This window comes from Colobus angolensis, unplaced genomic scaffold, assembly GCF_000951035.1.
Source record: "Colobus angolensis palliatus isolate OR3802 unplaced genomic scaffold, Cang.pa_1.0 Scaffold176, whole genome shotgun sequence".
NCBI classification, from domain to species: Eukaryota; Metazoa; Chordata; class Mammalia; order Primates; family Cercopithecidae; genus Colobus; species Colobus angolensis.
The window spans coordinates 3,826,446-3,845,123 of NW_012114888.1; the positions used below are offsets into that span (position 1 = coordinate 3,826,446).

At 51.1% G+C, this 18,678-nt stretch overlaps 1 protein-coding gene across 2 annotated transcripts in view; it reads left to right on the plus strand.

The window, feature by feature from the left end:
• The first annotated feature begins 701 nt into the window (after window positions 1-701).
• Window positions 702-18,678, plus strand: part of UBA1 (ubiquitin-like modifier activating enzyme 1) — a 24,674-nt gene continuing 6,697 nt past the window's right edge. Inside the window, exons 1-18 of one of the 2 annotated variants that reach the window (XM_011938704.1) lie at window positions 3,875-4,061; window positions 6,413-6,526; window positions 8,343-8,435; window positions 8,880-8,996; window positions 9,125-9,183; window positions 9,286-9,454; window positions 9,557-9,691; window positions 10,989-11,095; window positions 11,372-11,462; window positions 11,574-11,706; window positions 12,252-12,349; window positions 12,458-12,604; window positions 12,736-12,912; window positions 13,037-13,141; window positions 13,230-13,310; window positions 13,635-13,790; window positions 16,094-16,259; window positions 16,394-16,590. In XM_011938704.1, coding sequence (XP_011794094.1) covers window positions 8,427-8,435; window positions 8,880-8,996; window positions 9,125-9,183; window positions 9,286-9,454; window positions 9,557-9,691; window positions 10,989-11,095; window positions 11,372-11,462; window positions 11,574-11,706; window positions 12,252-12,349; window positions 12,458-12,604; window positions 12,736-12,912; window positions 13,037-13,141; window positions 13,230-13,310; window positions 13,635-13,790; window positions 16,094-16,259; window positions 16,394-16,590 — 1,947 coding nt within the window. In that variant the 5' untranslated portion in view covers window positions 3,875-4,061; window positions 6,413-6,526; window positions 8,343-8,426. Of the gene's footprint in view, window positions 955-3,874; window positions 4,062-6,412; window positions 6,527-8,342; window positions 8,436-8,879; window positions 8,997-9,124; window positions 9,184-9,285; window positions 9,455-9,556; window positions 9,692-10,988; window positions 11,096-11,371; window positions 11,463-11,573; window positions 11,707-12,251; window positions 12,350-12,457; window positions 12,605-12,735; window positions 12,913-13,036; window positions 13,142-13,229; window positions 13,311-13,634; window positions 13,791-16,093; window positions 16,260-16,393; window positions 16,591-18,678 lie in introns of those variants that run through there. The other variant, XM_011938706.1, reaches the window with a different exon arrangement.

The following is an 18,678-nucleotide window of genomic DNA, read 5'->3' on the forward strand; positions in this document are numbered from 1 at the left end:
AATCATCCTGCCTCGGCCTGCCAAAGTGATGGGATTATAGGCGTGAGCTACCGCGCCCGGCCAAGACTCCATTTATTAAAAGGCTGAAGAATTTTGCCGGGTGCGGCGGCTCAAGCCTGTAATCCCAGCACTTTGGGAGGCCGAGCAGGCCAGGCCATATCGCCTGAGCTCAGGAGTTCGAGTCCAGTCTGGCCGACATGGCGAAATCCCGTCTCTACTATGATAATATATGTAAACATGGAAAAGATAACAGTAAGATTTTCTGTGTTATAGGACCGTTGACCGAAATGTAATGCAGCACATGATTGTATATACATAATTTATAGTACTGTGTGTAGTCACAGATATCTATTATAATACGGATTTGTATGTGAAACTATAATTTCACTTATTGTTATGTTTATGGTCTGTGTCTCTTGCTAGAATGTCAACTCCATGAGCTCAAGGAAGAATTTCCAGCACCTGGCCCATGTCAAATGAACTATTTTGGCCACCTGAGTCTCGGTCTCCCCATCTGTAGGATGGGTGTGTCTTTCCATGTGGAGGCACCCACACATTTCGTTTCTTTTTCCCACCGTACAGAGCACGGCTCCGGCATTCCATAGCCCAGGCTTACATTTTCCCATATTCTGGACGCTGATGCCCACCACGTGCACCAGGCACTGGCCAGACAGGACTACCACCCCCAGCATGCCGCGCGCATTTGGGCCGTACCACAACCTGTAGGGGCATCTGGGTCTGAAATGGGCACCAGCGACGCGGGAGCAGGACCGACGCCCCTCTAGCAGAACATCTGTGGTACATCCCAGACCCGGGGCTCTCCAAGGCCCCGCGCTTCCGAGCTCCGCGCAAACTCTGGCTTCTCTTGTACGACGGAGGTGGTTTGCTCTTCCGTTGCCCCGTGGCTTCAGCTCATCTTTGGCAGGAAGGCGAGGCTTCCGCCCGGCACAGGGGGTGAGCTGGAGCACCGTGCCCCCAAGCCTCTGGACAGCATTTGGAGGAGGGTGCTTCCCTAATCCCAACTTTGGGGATCCCCTCATGGGCGTATTTGGAGCCTCCAGGCCCGGGGTGATATTTAGTGGGCGTCTGCTTTTGAGGAGACCCTTGGGGGTGCCGTTTGGGGACTCTGGGGTGGGATTTGGGAGTCTGTTTTGGGGAGCACCCCTCGGAGACAGGGTTTGAGGGGTTTGGGGGAGATTCGTAGGGTCCGTGTATGGGCACCCTTGTCCGTGGAGCAGGATTTGGGTTATTCTTCAAGGTGAGAAGCAAAGTTTGAGGTTACTAAAGTCAAGGCGGGACTGGGGGAGGGCTTGTTTCGGGACCGGGTCCTGGTGACAGTGAGAACAATCGGAACCGACTTGGCATAGTGGAGGTGTCAGGCCTTTGTGACCCCTGGCTCTGTGATGAGGTCCTCCCCGCGCCTGGAGGCTCAGGACTGCGAGACTGGACACGTCGGGCGGGGGCCCAGATGTTTCTAGGGAGAGGAGCCTCCCAGCTCAGGCTGGGGAAGGGACGCCGGAGCCCGGCTCTACTGAGCCGACGCGGCGCCACCCGGCCTTCGTTTGGTCGGGGCTTTATTCATTATTCATAAGGAGGTGGGGCTGTGGTAGGAGGCAGTTTTTTGCCTCTTTCGCACCTGGTCCGCAGAAGGGAAGGTATCGGCTTGTGAGTTATTCACGAGGGGCGGATCAGCGTGCTGAAGGGGCGTTCCGAAGTCTGCCGCGCAAACGTGAGTTCATTGATGATTCGCAAAAGTTAAGTAGCACTCTGAGTTTTCAGTGCTTTTCTAGGGGTTCCGTGCTTAATTCTTGAGGAGCGTGGCTTTTGCAGCTTTATCTGCATGATCCGCGGTTAGCTTTCCCTTACAGGTACCAGAGTTAAAACCTGGCGTCTAGCGAGGGGATGAGGCCTCCTACATTGTTCATTTCTTATGGCCTGGTAATCTCAGATAATCAGCCGGGGCTCTGGATTCAAATCCCATCGATCCTTTCCAGTTGTGTGATCTTTGGCAAATCGTTTTGTAAGCCTGAATAATGGGTAGGAGGATAATCATAAGATTAGCTTACACTCGTTTAGCTACTTAGCGCATTTAATCTTCACGACAATCCTAGGAGGTAGGTTATTATTACCCCCATTTTATAGATCAGGAAACTGGGGCACAGGAAGGCTAAGTAATTTGCCTAAGGTCACACAATCAGTGAGTGGCTGGGCCGGGATTCAAATTGGGGTCTAGTTCCGCAATCTGTAGTCTTAACCAGATGCCATAATGTCCCCCCTCCCCACTCCCCCGCGCCGCCGTTTAATAGTACTACTACTAATGTAACACTTAATATGTGCCAGACATTGGTCTAAGCTCTTTCTACTTATTTCTTCATTTAAACTCCATCGCAAGGTAAGTTGCTGTTGTTATTCCTATTTTATGGATGGGGAAGCAGTGGCCCAAGTTGGGGGTTTCTCTTGTGGCTGAGTATTCATAACTAATTTTATATTAATGTAAATATATATTTACATATCTTAACATATTACCTTTATATTAATATACAATGATTTAAAAATTTAACAGTGCCTTGTGCCAGCAACGTTCTAAGACTCATCCCATAATTTATATTCTCTGATTTTCTTTTTTGAGACGGAGTTTCACTCTTGTCACCCAAGCTGGAGTGCAATGGCACGATCTCGGCTGACTGCAACCTCTGCTTCCCGAGTTCAAGGGATTCTCCTGCCTCAGCCTCCCCAGTAGCTGGGATTACAGGCGCCCGCCACCACGCCCAGCTAATTTTTGTGTTTTTAGTAGAGACAGGGTTTCACCATCTTGGCCAGACTGGTCTCGAATTCCTGACCTCAGGTGATCCACTCGCCTCGGCCTCCCAAAGTGCTGAGATTACAGGCGTGATCTGATTTTCATAATAACACATCTCTGTGAGGTGGATGGGCTCTGTTACTATCCTCATTTTACAGTTGTGAAAACTGAGGCACCTGCCAAAGACATGTAATGAGTTTGGGTTTGATTGGACCAAGGCAGCCCTTGTTCCTGAGGCGGGGAGAATGGAGGGAGGTGTGGGGAGGGGAGGCGGGGGCAGAGAGAACACTTCCCCTGGGTTTTCTGGTGGCACTGCAGTGACATCTTTCATTATTCATGAACAGGAAGGCGTGCTCACTTTGCCTTGGCTATAGCATCGTAATCCCTATTTGCTGGGTAGGGCAGTCTTGGGTGTTTCTTCGCCTTATGCATAATTCATAAATTGGGTGGAACCTTTCTTGACCTCTCTTGAGTTTCCAGGTTGAGCTACTGCAGCAGCATAATTCATTATTCAGAACCTGGGAGAGTGTGTTTTCTCTGCAGTAGCCCCATTTCCCTGCTTATAGTGTATTAGGTGCAGCAGTAGGTGGGCGTGCCCCTTTTATTCCAACCCACTGGGTCTCATGCATTATTCATGAGTAAATTGTGGCCTGGGTCTCCTTGGATTCCGGGCCCCTGCAAGATCATCATTATTCATGAATGGAGGTGTGTGACTTCCATGTTTTAACATCTGCTTTCTGGTTGCTGGTTGTTAGTCTACCAACCACTCAACTTTATGCATAACTTATAATCAGGAAGCGTGACCTTAATGGTTTTTCTTCGCTTCCATGACAGCCTGGCTGCAATCATTCATTATTCACATTCCATGAGGCGTGGCCTCTGTTCTACCTGATTTCGTTGTTACTGCCACAATGCCCACCAGGTGGTACTGTTCCACTTCTAACCGAATGAATCGCAACCGGACCGGGAACTTTATGCATGATTCATAAGTAGGTGCGGCCCGCTTGCATCCGGGTTTCTGGAGGTGGGGCCCAAGGTTTTGTTCCGGCCCCAGGCTCAGTGGCCGCCATCTTGTGTCGGCGGCTCGGCTGAAAGGTGGCAGGGACAACCACAGCCACAGCGGCCAGGGGAGGAGAAGGCGGCAGCGGCGATTCTAGGCGGCCCAGGCGGCGGGGAGGAGGAGAAGGAGGAGGGTGGCGGCCGGGCTTGGCTTCGGCTCCTTGAGGAGTTGGCGGCGGCGCGACCCGGGGAACCGGCATTGGTAAAAAACGTCCTTTCACTGCGCCTCGCCCGGGGCAGGGGTTTCGGGGAGGCACTGGAAGGGCCTGAGCCATGCTGCTGTCGGGGCGGGCCGCGGTGACTCGGGCGCCAGGAATCAGCGGAGTAGGGAGGGGGAGCAGAGCCTGGGGCGGGGCCGACTTTCCCCAGCCAGGACCACCCCGGATCTCTCTAGTTCCAAAATCTGACCTTGGAGTCGGACCCCCACGATCTGCTTTTAGAGACTCCCGCCCAACATCTCTAGTCTGGGACCTGACTCCGTCCCGAACCTTGCATCTCAGATCAGAACTCTCCCCAGTCTCCAATAGAGATTTACGGGGATCAGCATTACTCATCAGAGCTTCTCACCATTGAATGTCATTAAAGACTTGCCCCAGAATCTCCTTTGAGACGCCTCCTAGCCTCTCAGTATTTGCCGTCAAGGCTTCCAAGACAGGCTAGACCTGGAAGGGGTCCATAGGCTCTTTATCTCTGTAAGAGAGTCCTCTTTTGCATTTTCTTTCAGACCCCCCATCCCACACACATGTTAGCCACGCTCAGAGCTTCCAGGGGTACTAGACCCTGTGAAAGGCCATTTGGGCCTGGCCTTTGTGTCGGGGAACCCTCTTCGCCGCACCTCAGGTCTCCTAACCCCACCCTGGCCCTAGCGTCTTTCATCAGAGACTCTGCCCAGTATTTCTATTCAGAGACCCCTCTTAGCATCTGCCTTGAGGGACTTCAATTCCTAGACTCCGTCCTTTGACACTTTCTCTACTTTTACGGAATTTCTCGCTTTTCATACTCCCAGTATTCAGAGACTACTGAGAGGCCTCAGCATCTTCCCCATCAGACACCTTGAACCCCCAGAACCTTCCAGTGCACCAGATACCAGGGAGGAACTGTTTGGATACATAATCCTCCATCAAAGAGCCCCTGCGGGCATCTGCTCTTGCAGTCCCGCTTGGCTTCTAGCCCCTTCCATCAGAGACTCGCCTCCCCTACCCCACCCTAGACCCAGCCTCTGCCTTCAAAAGACAACCTGGGTTCTAGCTGCTTTTTTCAAAGATCCCTTATCTTCACATCAGGCCTCAGAATCTGCCCTCAGATACTTTCAAGGTCCCTAATGTCTGCAGTCAGGGGTTTTCAGCTTCTGCTTTCAGACTCCTTGGACCCCAGGATCATTGTCAGATGTCCCTTCCACCCACAGACCCTCTTGTTTTCTTTTTTCTTTCTCTTTTTCTTTTCTTTTTTTTTTTTTTTTTTAAGACGGAGTTGTTTCACTGTGTCGTCCAGGCTGGAGTGCAGTGGCGCCATCTCTGTTCACTGCAACCTCCACCTCCCTGGTTCAAGCGATTCTCCTGCCTCAGCCTCCCGAGTGGCTGGGATTACAGGCATGCACCACCACGCCTGGCTAAATTTTTGTATTTTTAGTAGAGATGGGGTTTCACCATATTGCCCAGGCTGGTCTCGAACTCCTGACCTCAGGTGATCCACCGCCTCGGCCTCCAAAAGTGCTGGGATTACAGGCGTGAGTCACTGTGCCCGGCCATGGCCCTCTTGTTTTCTACCGCAGTAGAAAACCCTCTTCTTAGCATCTACCTTCAGCGCCTCCATGGGGTCCTACATAATTGGTCAGAGAAACCCAACCCCATTTGGGGACCTAGCCGATGTTTGCTTGCTAACCTTTTTAAGGCCTGAACTATCTGGGCCCAGCTTCCCTTTTCCACCCCCTCAGAGCAGCTGTGATACCTAGCATGTCCTGTCAGAGATTGACACAGGGCCTTTGTGTTCCATTAGAAACCTCTCCCAGCCCCTCACCATCCACCCTCACAGCCTCCTGGGACTCTGTAGTAGGAATGTCAGATACAGCTCTCCTCTTGCATGTCCCTATCTATTATTTTTGGTTGAAGATTTCTCTCTGCTACCAGCATCTGTCTCCAGAGACCTCCAGAGCCTCAACATCCTCCTGATGGAGACTACCCCTCCCCCCAGACCCCAACGTCTTCCTGCTGCCTCCTCAGACTCTAGAATCCCCCACCCATTCCCTTTGCAGCTTCCATGGGGCCCAGCAACTGTCCTCCTACCTCTTTGCAGCCTCTGGGGGCCTCCACTGCAATTTTTCAGCCTTTCTCCAAAAGATCCTTTTCCAGAGATCCGAAATTTGAGTCTTTTCCTAATACCCTAGCCTAGTCCCTTCCCTCCCAGGACTTGTAACATCTCCTTTCCCATTTGCCTCAGAGCTTCCTTGCTCTTAGACACCCACTTACTGATTTTCCTCTCACGTTCCCATGGACTTCTCAGTTAACCCCTCCCGGAAAGCTTGACATGCTCCAGCCCCTCTTCTCTATACCCTAGCTTCTCCATCCTGCTAACCTGCCTCCTCTCACACCTCCAAGACTCCTCCCTCAAACCCTCTGGTTTGAGAATAGAGAATGCTTACACTTGAAAATCTTCAGTTTGGAGACTCAGGTATGTTTAGAAGCTAAGCCGCAGCTCAGCTTTGCCAAACAGTTCACAGTGTGTATGTTATAGTGGGGGCCTGAGCAAATGTTGAGGGAGGAAGGGTATAGATTGTTTTTCTGCTGGGGGTGGGGGATCTTTAGCTCCTCTCCAGAGCTTCTGTCCCAGACTCCTGCTTGCCTTGAGACAGGGCTGTTCCAAACCTTTGCAGTCGAAATCCAGTTGAACAATCATCTGAAACTTCTTAGAACCTTGCTGCCTGCACTAGGGATCCAGAGGGGAAATGTCTAGAAGTTCAAGTGCTCTCTGGACCTGGATCATCTCTAAGATACGGAGTGAGGAAATGGCGTGTCCCAAACAAACTGACCAATGACAAGGCAAGGAGATAACTAAGTAATGGAGGCCACTACAGGTGCCCAGGGAGGAACTCACATCCTCAGGTCAGTGAGTTCTGACCACAGACCTTGGCTTCTTTAACCCTGCCAGCAGCCCCTTGAAGACAGTTTCGTTTGTCCCAGCTTTTGGAGAAAATGAGGCTCAGAGGAAATGAGATCTCTACCCCAGGTCAGTCAGAGAGTCAGTAAATGGAAAATATGGTTCACCTTTGTCTCTACTAACTCACCAAGTCTCTTGCTACCCAGGTTGGCTCTTAGCATTCCAAGCAATTCACCTGGCTATCTCAGGGGTTCCAACCAGCCTCCTGCCTCCCCTCATCTCCCATTTCTTAGTCCTCTGGACTGGGCCCTGAGCCCGGGGGCGTTTGGCAAACAGTCCCCCACCAGCTGCATGCCTCTGGGCGAGTGAATGGGGTTCTCTGAGCCTTTGTTTTCTCATTTGTGATTTGGGCATAGGGTTATCTGGGTCATGGGGATTGTTAAGATTAGACAAAGCCCTTTCCTCTTTGATTGACACGCAGTATGCTCTTGGTAGATAGTAGGGAGCTCTTGTCATTGTGGTTGGTGCTAGTGACAGGTGCCAAGATGGAATCTTAGGTACATTGGGATACTTAGTGTCATAAAAGTCTCAGTGTAGGAGGACTTGTGTGAACAGAAGACTCAGTGCCTAGAGGGGGGGTGAGGGGAAGTGACGCTGGGTCCTCCCATCTCCAACATCTGGACCCAGTCACCCGCACCACCAGATTTCACTTCCACAGCAGGCTGTATTGTTCTGTCTCTGGGACCTAGCAGTTGACCCTGGGCGAGTTACTTCACCGCGTGAGCTCACGTTTTCTCATTTGTCCAGCAAGGACGCTAAACTCTCCCTTGCTGGGTCAGGGTTGTGGAGGGGATGAAACGTGATAACACGAGGAAGCAGCTTGGGCTCCAGAGTCAGCAGATCCTGGTCTGGCCCCAGCTCGGCTACTATGTGGGAACCTTGGTCACCGAACGTCAATGAGTGAATTTTTTTCCTTTACTTTAAAGTTGGGGGGTATTATTGATAGTAGTCCAAACCCCCCAGGAGTGCCCTGAGGACACAGTGAGGCAAGGCTTAGAGAAGTGCTTACTATGGCATCTGGCACGGGGAGGACTCCTAATAAGTCTCATACTCATTTATCATTGTGGTTAACCTGTTTAAGGGAGTCCACATGCAGATGAGGCTTGGGATGTGTTTGTTTTCTCCCTTTCTGCAACCTCTTTTATTGGTCCATGTCGGTTTTCCCAAAGCTGGGGGCAGGGTTGGGCTTTATAAAACTTCCCTCCCTGAGCCCCTCTGGGGACTGGGTTCTCAGCAAGTTACTGCTCCTGCCATCATGCCACCCTGATGGATGTCCAAGCCTCACTTCCCTCCTGCACTCCCCCCTCCCGCCGCCATCCCTGGGATTAAGGGAGAGGAGAATGGCTGCTTGTTACTGCCTAGCTACTCTGTGCCAGGTTCTGTGCTCTGTGTTATTTATCATCTCGATAACCCCATGGGGAAGGTAAGTGGTATTATCACCCCTGTTTCACAGGTGAGAAAACTGAGGCCCACGGTGGTTAATTATTACTGTTAGTGGCAGGCTCAAGATTTGAAACCAGGTCTGTCCTGAATCCACATCCTTCCCCTGACCTCTACACAAGTACATTCTTGTCATTCCTTTCACTCCAGGGTTGGAGTCTCTCCCTCATTGTCCTGTGTTGAGAAGAAGCAAATGGCTTAGTGGTCAGCAGTGTGGATTTGCAAATCAGACCACCTGGGTTCAGATCTTAGCTCTGACCACTGTGTTACCCTGGGCAAGTCCTCACCTTTCTGTGCCTGTCCCCTTTTTGCTGTAAAATTGGGGTACTAATACTTGTCTTCCCTTCCCCCACAGTTGCTACTAACAAACAGAAAAACGGTACCCATGTGCCCCAGGGTCACTTCTGTCCTTCTTTTTTTTCTCCAGATGTCCAGCTCGCCGCTGTCCAAGAAACGTCGCGTGTCCGGGCCTGATCCAAAGCCGGGTTCTAACTGTTCTCTTGCCCAGTCCGTGTTGTCCGAAGTGCCCTCGGTACCAACCAACGTGAGTGTCCTCTCCCTGGAGACTGGCAGACAAAGTGGTGGGTGGGAAAGTCTTCTGTATCACTGTCTGTCTATCTATGCTCTACTCCTGTGTGTCTCCCTGAACTTGTTCTTTCCCTCTATCCCTAGGGAATGGCCAAGAACGGCAGTGAAGCAGACATAGACGAGGGCCTTTACTCCCGGCAGCTGTAAGTGGGGCCAAGGCTGGGCCGAGGGGTGTGGAATGGGACATTGAGAGGATAGGGTTGGGTGGGGCAGGCCCTGACCTAGAGTACCCCCTAACCTGGCAGGTATGTGTTGGGCCATGAGGCAATGAAGCGGCTCCAGACATCCAGTGTCCTGGTATCAGGCCTGCGGGGCCTGGGCGTGGAGATCGCTAAGAACATCATCCTTGGTGGGGTCAAGGCTGTCACCCTACATGACCAGGGCACTGCCCAGTGGGCTGATCTTTCCTCCCAGGTACCTCTTCCTAGCACCCTTCCCCCTTTCCCCCTTCCTGAGGCACCACCGTTCCCGGTGCCTCAGCCATTTCACCTTTTTCCCTACTGTACACCCTTACAGTTCTACCTGCGGGAGGAGGACATTGGTAAAAACCGGGCCGAGGTATCACAGCCCCACCTCGCTGAGCTCAACAGCTATGTGCCTGTCACTGCCTACACTGGACCCCTCGTTGAGGACTTCCTTCGTGGTTTCCAGGTATCTTGGGGGTACCACCCAGCCTTCTGCCCAGTTCTCTCAGAGCCCATCTCTGGTTTGTTCAGTGGTGTTCAATATTGATTTAATGGGTCGGCCTGAATCCTAGGTTTTGTGCTGGGGGACTAGAGTATGCAGGCAGCAGTTAGCCCCTGGCCCTGCCTTTTCTTTTCTGTTCTGTTCTGTTCTTTTATTGAGACGGAGTCTCGCTCTGTCGCCCAGGCTGGAATGCAGTGGCACGATCTCGGCTCACTGCAAGCTCCGCCTCCCGGGTTTACGCCATTCTCCTGCCTCAGCCTCCTGAGTAGCTGGGACTACAGGCACCCGCCACCACACCTGGCTAATTTTTTTTTTTTTTTTTTTTTGTATTCTTAGTAGAGACGGGGTTTCACCATGTTAGCCAAGGTGGTCTCGATCTCCTGACATTGTAATCCGCCTGCCTCGGCCTGCCAAAGTGCTGGGATTACAGGTGTGAGCCACCGCGCCCGGCCTGGCCCTGCCTTTTCAAGTGGGGAAGATGTGTACAGACAGTCCGGCATAGTGGTTGTGGCCACAGACTGTGGAGGGAGCCATACTGCCTTGCTGCAGGCCTCCAGCCTTGGTAGTGTGACTTCAAGCAGGTTGCTTCATCTCCTGTACCTTAGTTTTCCTGTTTGTAGTCAGTGCGTGGTAGCAGCACTGCTACCACTTTTTGTGAGGGTTAAACACGTGGAATTGCAGCTGGCACATAAGAACTGGATGGGTGTTTGTTAACTAAAAAGTCCAGGCCACAAAGAGGTGCTCTGGAAGCTGAGAGTCGGCCCTGGGGTATCCCAGGTTGCCAGGGCACTGCAGCTAAATCCGGATGGAGGAGTAGGAGCTCACCCTGGTGGGGAAGGATGGACATTCAGGCAGAGAGCAAAATCCCAAAGATCATGCGGAGCAGGCATTGTCTTGGGAATTGGAAACAGGTGGGTGTGGTAGGAGTGAGCTCAGACTTTGGCTGGAGACAGTTTTACTCCAGTGTCTCACAGGACATGGCAGGCAGACAGCAGCGGGTGTTTGTCAAATAAATGAGTCAGCTCTTCTCCAAACTCCGTCCTCCCAGCTACCTCTTCACCTTTCCTGGTATAGTCCAGGAGTTCATTTTTGACCCCCACAGAGTCTGATGCACAGTAGGTGCTGTGTGTTTGTGAAAGAGGCTGACCCAGCAAAGCCTGGATGTGTCTGCCTTGAGGGCTGCCTGAGTCCTTCACATCAGCCCTCCACCATTTTCTCCCCTTCACCCCAATGCTGGGCCTGAGCCTCCATCTCTCTGCAGGTGGTGGTGCTCACCAACACCCCCCTGGAGGACCAGCTGCGAGTGGGTGAGTTCTGTCACAGCCGTGGCATCAAGCTGGTGGTGGCAGACACAAGGGGCCTCTTTGGGTGAGTGGCGGCCCACCCCCCTCCCTGTCCCCTTTTCCTCCAACTCCTACCAGGCCCAGGCCAAGACCTCTAGGCTCTCCCTGCCCTCGTCCCTCCTCAGCTACCCAGATTTTGGGTTCTTTGTGTTCATCTCTCCCTATGTGGCACAAGTACCATCTTACATCCCAGCAGTGATAGGCTGAGTTTGCTCAGCAAGTTTTCACTACATCTTGAGGGACCTGTGGGGCCTGTTTGTGCATGGGACATGGGCATCAGCCCTATTGCTTCCCTCTACAGGCAGCTCTTCTGTGACTTTGGAGAGGAAATGATCCTCACAGATTCCAATGGGGAGCAGCCGCTCAGTGCTATGGTTTCTATGGTTACCAAGGTAAGGAGACCAGCCCTAGGGTTCCTGGCGGGCAGGTGGGCTGTGGTAGTCCTTCCTGTCTGCTCTTGGTACCCTGGGCGTATTTCTGAGACTCACTCTTCCTTTAACCAGGACAACCCTGGTGTGGTTACCTGCCTGGATGAGGCCCGACACGGGTTTGAAAGTGGGGACTTTGTCTCCTTTTCAGAAGTACAGGGCATGGTTGAACTCAACGGAAATCAGCCCATGGAGATCAAAGTCCTGGGTGAGCTGGGACCATGGGGGAAGCAGAGGGGAGCTAGGAGATATGTTCCTGGGTTCTGGCTGGGGAGTTGAAGGGAGGAGACATGGCCCTTGGTTCAGACTGGGGAGACACATCCTATTGTTTAAGATGAACTACAGACAGAATCCCGTGGGGTCCAATAAGAGCCGGTGGGCATGGGGGAGAGGTGTTGTGTTCGAGCTATTCCTGGGAGAATGTGTCCCTGATATCTGAGCTGAGGGGGAAAAGGTCTCTGGTGTTTGACCAGGGCAGATCAGAGGATCTACTTGTGTGTGAGCTGATTTGGATGGGAAGCAGATAAGGTCTTCCCGTGTAGACTTGGAGCCAGGGACACAGGGTCTCACGGGGTCTGAGCTGAGTCTGGGGCACAGGAGAGATGGTTTCTGATGTCCATGTGGAGCCTGGAGCAGAGGGGAGATGGCGTCTGATGTCTGAGCTGAGTCGGGGCAGGAGGTTCCTTATCTTGCAGGGATTGTGGATTTTAGGGAGAATGGGTAGACTGATAGCTCTCTTCCTGCCCTCTGTAGGTCCTTATACCTTTAGCATCTGTGACACCTCCAACTTCTCCGACTATATCCGTGGAGGCATCGTCAGTCAGGTCAAAGTACCTAAGAAGATTAGCTTTGTGAGTGTGTCAGTGGGAACAGTGGGCTATGTGGGATAGTTCTAGGCATTCCCGAGTTCTCCATTCCTCTCTTCTGGTTCTGATGACCTCCCCCTTCCCCCGCCACAGAAATCCTTGGTGGCCTCACTGGCAGAACCTGACTTTGTGATGACGGACTTCGCCAAGTTTTCTCACCCTGCCCAGCTGCACATTGGCTTCCAGGCCCTGCACCGGTTCTGTGCTCAGCATGGCCGGCCACCTCGGCCCCGCAATGAGGTGGGTGGGTGGGCGAGCCAGCCAATGCAGACATTCCTGGCACTGAAGGCCCACCATGCTTCTGCCTGTCCACACTCCCTGCCCTCATTGTGGCCTGACAGATCTTCTTTTGGTTCTTTCTGGCCCACCAGAAGGATGCAACAAAACTGGTGGCCTTAGCACAGGCTGTGAATGCTCGAGCCCTGCCAGCAGTGCAGCAAGAGAACCTGGACGAGGACCTCATCCGGAAGTTGGCATATGTTGCTGCTGGGGATCTGGCACCCATAAACGCCTTCATTGGGGGCCTGGCTGCCCAGGAAGTCATGAAAGTCAGCATGGGTTGGGAGAGGCAGGATTGGGGTGGGCCAGGTGCCTCCCTGACTCCATCACTTGCTCTCTGTGTCAGGCCCCTGTTAACCACTGACCATCCCCTCTCTCCCTTCCCCTCTCCAGGCCTGCTCCGGGAAGTTCATGCCCATCATGCAGTGGCTATACTTTGATGCCCTTGAGTGTCTCCCTGAGGACAAAGAGGCCCTCACGGAGGACAAGTGCCTCCCAGTATGTGGGTGGGACCTGTGGGGAGGGCATCATTGGGGGCATTTCTGGGGAGGCCTCTCTCTGACCCTCCTCCCTTTGCATTCCTTAGCGCCAGAACCGTTATGATGGGCAAGTGGCTGTGTTTGGCTCAGACCTGCAAGAGAAGCTGGGCAAGCAGAAGTATTTCCTGGTGAGTGGTCCCCTTGGATGCCTGCTCCCTTCACCTTGGCCTCTGACCATCTGCCCTGGGGCTTCCTTCAGCATTTCAATGCAACCTGTGGGGCATTCCCTTTGCCATTCTCCTTATCTTGAAGGGAAGCCCAGTGCATCCCTCGTTTCCCGCTCTGGTGCCTCCTTCCTCACATGACTGTGTGTCATTTCTTAGAGTCCTGGAACCTGAAGATGTGGTGTTAGCCCCTCTTCCCATCTCAGGGGAGTGAGGGGTGATGGGTAGCCTCACACTAACCTGCATCACCCTGACCAGCCTCTGCCTGTCTTCTTGGTTGCCTCTTAGGTGGGTGCGGGGGCCATTGGCTGTGAGCTGCTCAAGAACTTTGCCATGATTGGGCTGGGCTGCAGGGAGGGTGGAGAAATCATCGTTACAGACATGGACACCATTGAGAAGTCAAATCTGAATCGACAGTTTCTTTTCCGGCCCTGGGATGTCACGGTGAGTAGGGTAGGAGGTGGGGCTTTGTCATCTCACTTTCCTCCTTTTTCTTTCTTTTTTTTTTTTCTTGAGACAGAGTTTCGCTCTTGTTGCCCAGGCTGGAGTGCAGTGGCGTGATCTCTGGCCCACCGCAACCTCTGCCTCCTGGGTTCAAGCGCTTCTCCTGCCTCAGCCCCCTGAGTAGCTGGGATTACAGGCATGCGCCACCATGCCCGGCTAATTTTGCTTTTTAAGTAGAGACAGGGTCTCTCCATGTTGGTCAGGCTGGTCTTGAATTCCCGACCTCAGGTGATCCGCCTGCTTCAGCCTCCCGAAGTGCTGGGATTACAGGCGTGAGCCACCTCACCTCGCCCCTCCTTTTTCTTGTGCCCATTCTTTCTGTCAGAGATCTTTCCACCTCGGCCAGAAGCCTTTCCCAGCTTCTGTATCTTGTTTTTTTGGTTTTTTTTTTTTGCCTTGACCTCTTAGTGCTGGTTGGGACGGTGTGTCTGGGGTCCTCAAAACCACTCTCAAGCTCGATTCACCAAGAGAACTCATGGGACTTAGCATATAGTCGTGCTTGTGGCTACAATTTATTACAGCAAAAGGAAACAGACCAAAATCAGCAAAGAGAAAAGGCTGGTGGGTTGAAGTCTGGGGGAGCCGGGTGCAAGTTTCTAGGAGTCTTCTCCCTGCGGGAGTTAAACAAGGCGGCCTTTATTTCCCCAGTAGCAACAGTAACTACAGAAATAACAGCAACAAAGTGTAACAAGATGTGAAATGTTGCCAACCAGGGAAGCTTGTTAGACTCAGCACTATGGTGAAATGTTGCCAATCAGGGAAGCTTGTTAGACTCAGCACCATCTCTTTTACTTAGCGCTGGTCATGTGGGCGCCCCCTTCCTGGCACATACCAAAATTTCCAGACTCCCAGAAGGAAAGGTGTTTAGCATAAACTGTATTGTTTGTAAGAACAGTTTAGGCACAGTGAACCACTGATATCAGGTAGGGAGTGGTGGGATTCTTCCCGAATTCCAAGTTCCCAGACTCCAGCCAAGGGTGGACCTTGGAAGCAGGCCTTTCCAAGGGTTGCAGTTTCAGTTTCCTAGGCTTACACTTCTCTGTCCATATGGAAACTGGGTTGGTTATGCAGGGATCTCTGAGAAGCCTTCTGTAGGGAACAATGTCATTTTTGCTTACCCAGGATTTATTCCCCCTTTCATTCATTTCATTTATTCACCAAATAGTTACTGAGGTACTGTTTTAGGTATTGGGGATATACCAAGGAATAAAACAAGATTCCTGAAGCGGGAGGGGAACGGACAGCAAACAATAGACACAATACGATCGTGAGGTATATAGTTAATGTTGGTGATGAGTGCTCCTCAAAGAAAACAACAAAAACCAGACAAAGGAAGTCAGGGTGTCAGGGAGAATGGTTTGTAGTATTGATGACAGTGGTTAAGGAAGGCCTGAGTTTTGCAGAGACCTCAAGGATATGAGGGACTAGAGCGCCCTCTGCTGCGGAAGAGCCCACTCAAAGATCCTGATGTGGGAGGGTCAGGGAGCCAACTCATTTTACGGTAAGTGGAGGTGGGATCCAGGGGAGGATTCTGAGCAGAGGAGGGACGTGGCCCACCTTGGGCTTTGAAAGGATCCTGCTTGTCTGTGTGCTAGCATCCTGGTGCTGGCTGGGGGAGTCTACATCAATCCTGGGTGCTATTACCTGAAAAAATAGTAGGTGTTAGATGAAAGAACAGATGTCTGGCCCATTGTCTCCAGTCTGTTCCTGTCCACAGCTTCCCTTTCCACTGATCCCCTGCCACATGCGTCATCATCCTGGCCATGTGGCATTGTCACAGACCGTCTCTCCTGCTAGCCTCCTAACTCAGGGCCTGGGTCTTCCCCAGCATTAAGTAAATCCATCTCAGGCAGGCAACCCTTTATAGATGTTTGGGCCAGGTGTGGTGCCTCACGGCTGTAATCCCAGCTCTTCGTGGGGCCGAGGTCTTTGAGCTCAGGAGTTCAAGACCAGCCTGGGCAGCATGACAGAACCCTGTCTCTACCAAAAATACAAAAATTAGCCACGCATGATGGTGCACACCTGTGGTCCCAGCTACTTGGGAAGCTGAAGTGGGAGGATGGCTGGAGCCTGGAAAGTTGAGGCTGCAGTGAGCTGTGATCATGCCACTGCACTCCAGCCTGTGTGATGGAGAGAGACCCTGTCTCAAAAAAAAAAAAAAGACGTTTGTTGGGTGAATGCACAGATAAGTGAGCTCTGTTCCCCCGTCCCCACCCTGGAACTGTACTTTCTTAACCCTTTAGAAGTTAAAGTCTGACACGGCCGCCGCAGCTGTGCGCCGGATGAATCCACATATCCGGGTGACAAGCCACCAGAACCGTGTGGGTCCTGACACAGAGCGCATCTATGATGACGATTTTTTCCAAAACCTAGATGGCGTGGCCAATGCCCTGGACAACGTGGATGCCCGTGAGTTTGGAGGCGGGTGAGGTGGTCAAGGGCAAAGTTGTGTGTGTTTCTGTGTGTATATACCAAGAGGGGTGTCTATCTTCCTGTCCTCTCCTAATGTTCCTTTCCCGGCTGTCGCTTTGTCCTCCCCACAGGCATGTACATGGACCGCCGCTGCGTCTACTACCGGAAGCCACTGCTGGAGTCAGGCACACTGGGCACCAAAGGCAACGTGCAGGTGGTGATCCCCTTCCTGACAGAGTCGTACAGTTCCAGCCAGGACCCACCTGAGAAGTCTATCCCCATCTGTACCCTGAAGAACTTCCCTAATGCCATCGAGCACACCCTGCAGGTGATAAGCTGTGGGAGAAGGGAAAGAGGCTGGGCATGTGGCCAGGCCGCTGCCTCTCTGCCCCCAGGCGCTTGCCTTGCCTTCAGATGTTGCATGCCTCAGTGTAAGATGTACCTTTTCTCCAAACCTCCCTCCCTCTCTTCCCACCAGGCAGCCTAGGTTTCTAGAATGACTCATTCTTTTTTCACTTTTACTTTGAATTTTTTTTCAACACATAGACAAATATTAAGAATATTATGATGAATACTCAAATACCATTCCTCACCTAAATTTAACAATTCTTAATGTTTTGCCACATTTTCTTCTTAGATATATATAGATTTTTCTTCTTTGTGCTTAAATGTGTCACAGACATTACAGCCTTTTCTCCCTACTATTTCAGTGCCTCTGCCAAGTGAGGATATGTTGCTATAGAACAGGGTTTCTTAGCTTCAGCACTACTGACATTTGGGGCTGGTTATTTCTTTGTCATGGGAGAGGGGATGCCCTGTGCACTGTAGGATGTTTCTCAGCATTCCTGACTTCTTATGTCAATAGCACTCCCCCTCCATCATGACATCTAAAATGTCTCCAGACATTGCCAGATGTCCCCAGGGGTGCCACATCACTCCCAATTGAGAACTACTTCTATCTAACAGAAACATCACTTTCATGCTCAACAAAATTAACAATCATTCTTACCATCTCTTCCAGTTGTTTATTTGTCTTTAATAGTCCATATTCAGGTTCTCCCCAGCTGTTACTTAAAATGAGTTTAACAGCTGGTTTGTCAGGATGATTCTGTGTGTATGGTGCATGTACCTACAGAACAGTGCACATATTATCTAGCTCAGGGGTGTCCAATCATTTGGCTTCCCTGGGCCATATTGGAAGAATTATCTCGGGTCACACGTAAAATATACTAACATTAACGATAGCTGATAAGCTGAAAAAATAAAAATAAAAAAAAAAGATCCGTGCATAAATCTCATAATGTCTTAAGAAAATTTACAAATTTGTGTTGGGCAGTATTCAAAGTCATCCTGGGCCGCATATGGGCCACAGGTTAGACAAGCTTGATCTAGCTGAAGTTTTACAAAGTGAACACACAAGTGACTACCACCTAGGCCAAGAAACAGAACCTAGGGATTACCATTGTGCTGTCAGAATAATTCTTAGTGCAGTGTTTGAGGCCAAACCATTTAGAATAGTAGGAGTATGAGGGTGGGAACAAAATAGGGAAAGGGAAAAAAAAAAACCAGTTCCATCTGTCACTTTCTCCCTTCTGACACTGCAGTTCCAGAGTGGGTATGTTTGTATTTGTGCACCCACCACAGTCTTACTAGGTCATGTGTGACCTCTCTGTGCCTCACATTCCTGTTCTGTAAAATGGGAATGACAGTAGCATCTACCTCACAGGACAGTTGTGAACCACTTGGCATTTACCGTGTGCCTGGCACTGTTTTAACCAAGCTTTAAATATATACGTATTTGCTCATTTCTTCCTAGCAACCCCATGAAGTAGGTATCACTGTTGTAACATCTGTTTTAGAGATGAGGCACAGAGGTAAAGATGTTATCCTGTGTGCCTGAAATCACCAAACTAGGTAATACATGGCATAGCTGGAATCTCACATCTGTACACCCCAAACCACCTCGCTAATGACTGCGAACTGTCCTAGGAACTCTCAGAGGCCAGAACCTCTGTCTTGTTTGCTATTTTATTTTTGCTATTTCACTCAGGCTGAGGTGCATTGGCACAATCATAGCTCACTGCAACCTTCAGCTCCTGGGAAGTGTGTGTGCACGCACGCGCGCCTGTTACATTGACCAGGCTGGTTTGCAAACTCCTGGGCTCAAGTGATCCACCTACCTCAGCCTCCGAAAGTGCTGGCATTACATGTGTGAGCCGCTGTATCCAGCCTCTGTCTTGTTTTCTGCCGAGTCCTCAGGGCCTGGATAGGGATCATTTTTGGTTTGGTCTGAGTTTTTTCTTTTTTTAAAAATTGTGGTAAGATACACTTAGTTGAAGTTTTTCTTTTTTATGGAGGCATAACATATCTAGAATAAGGTACACAGTTTTTTGTTTTGTTTTGTTTGGTTTTTTTT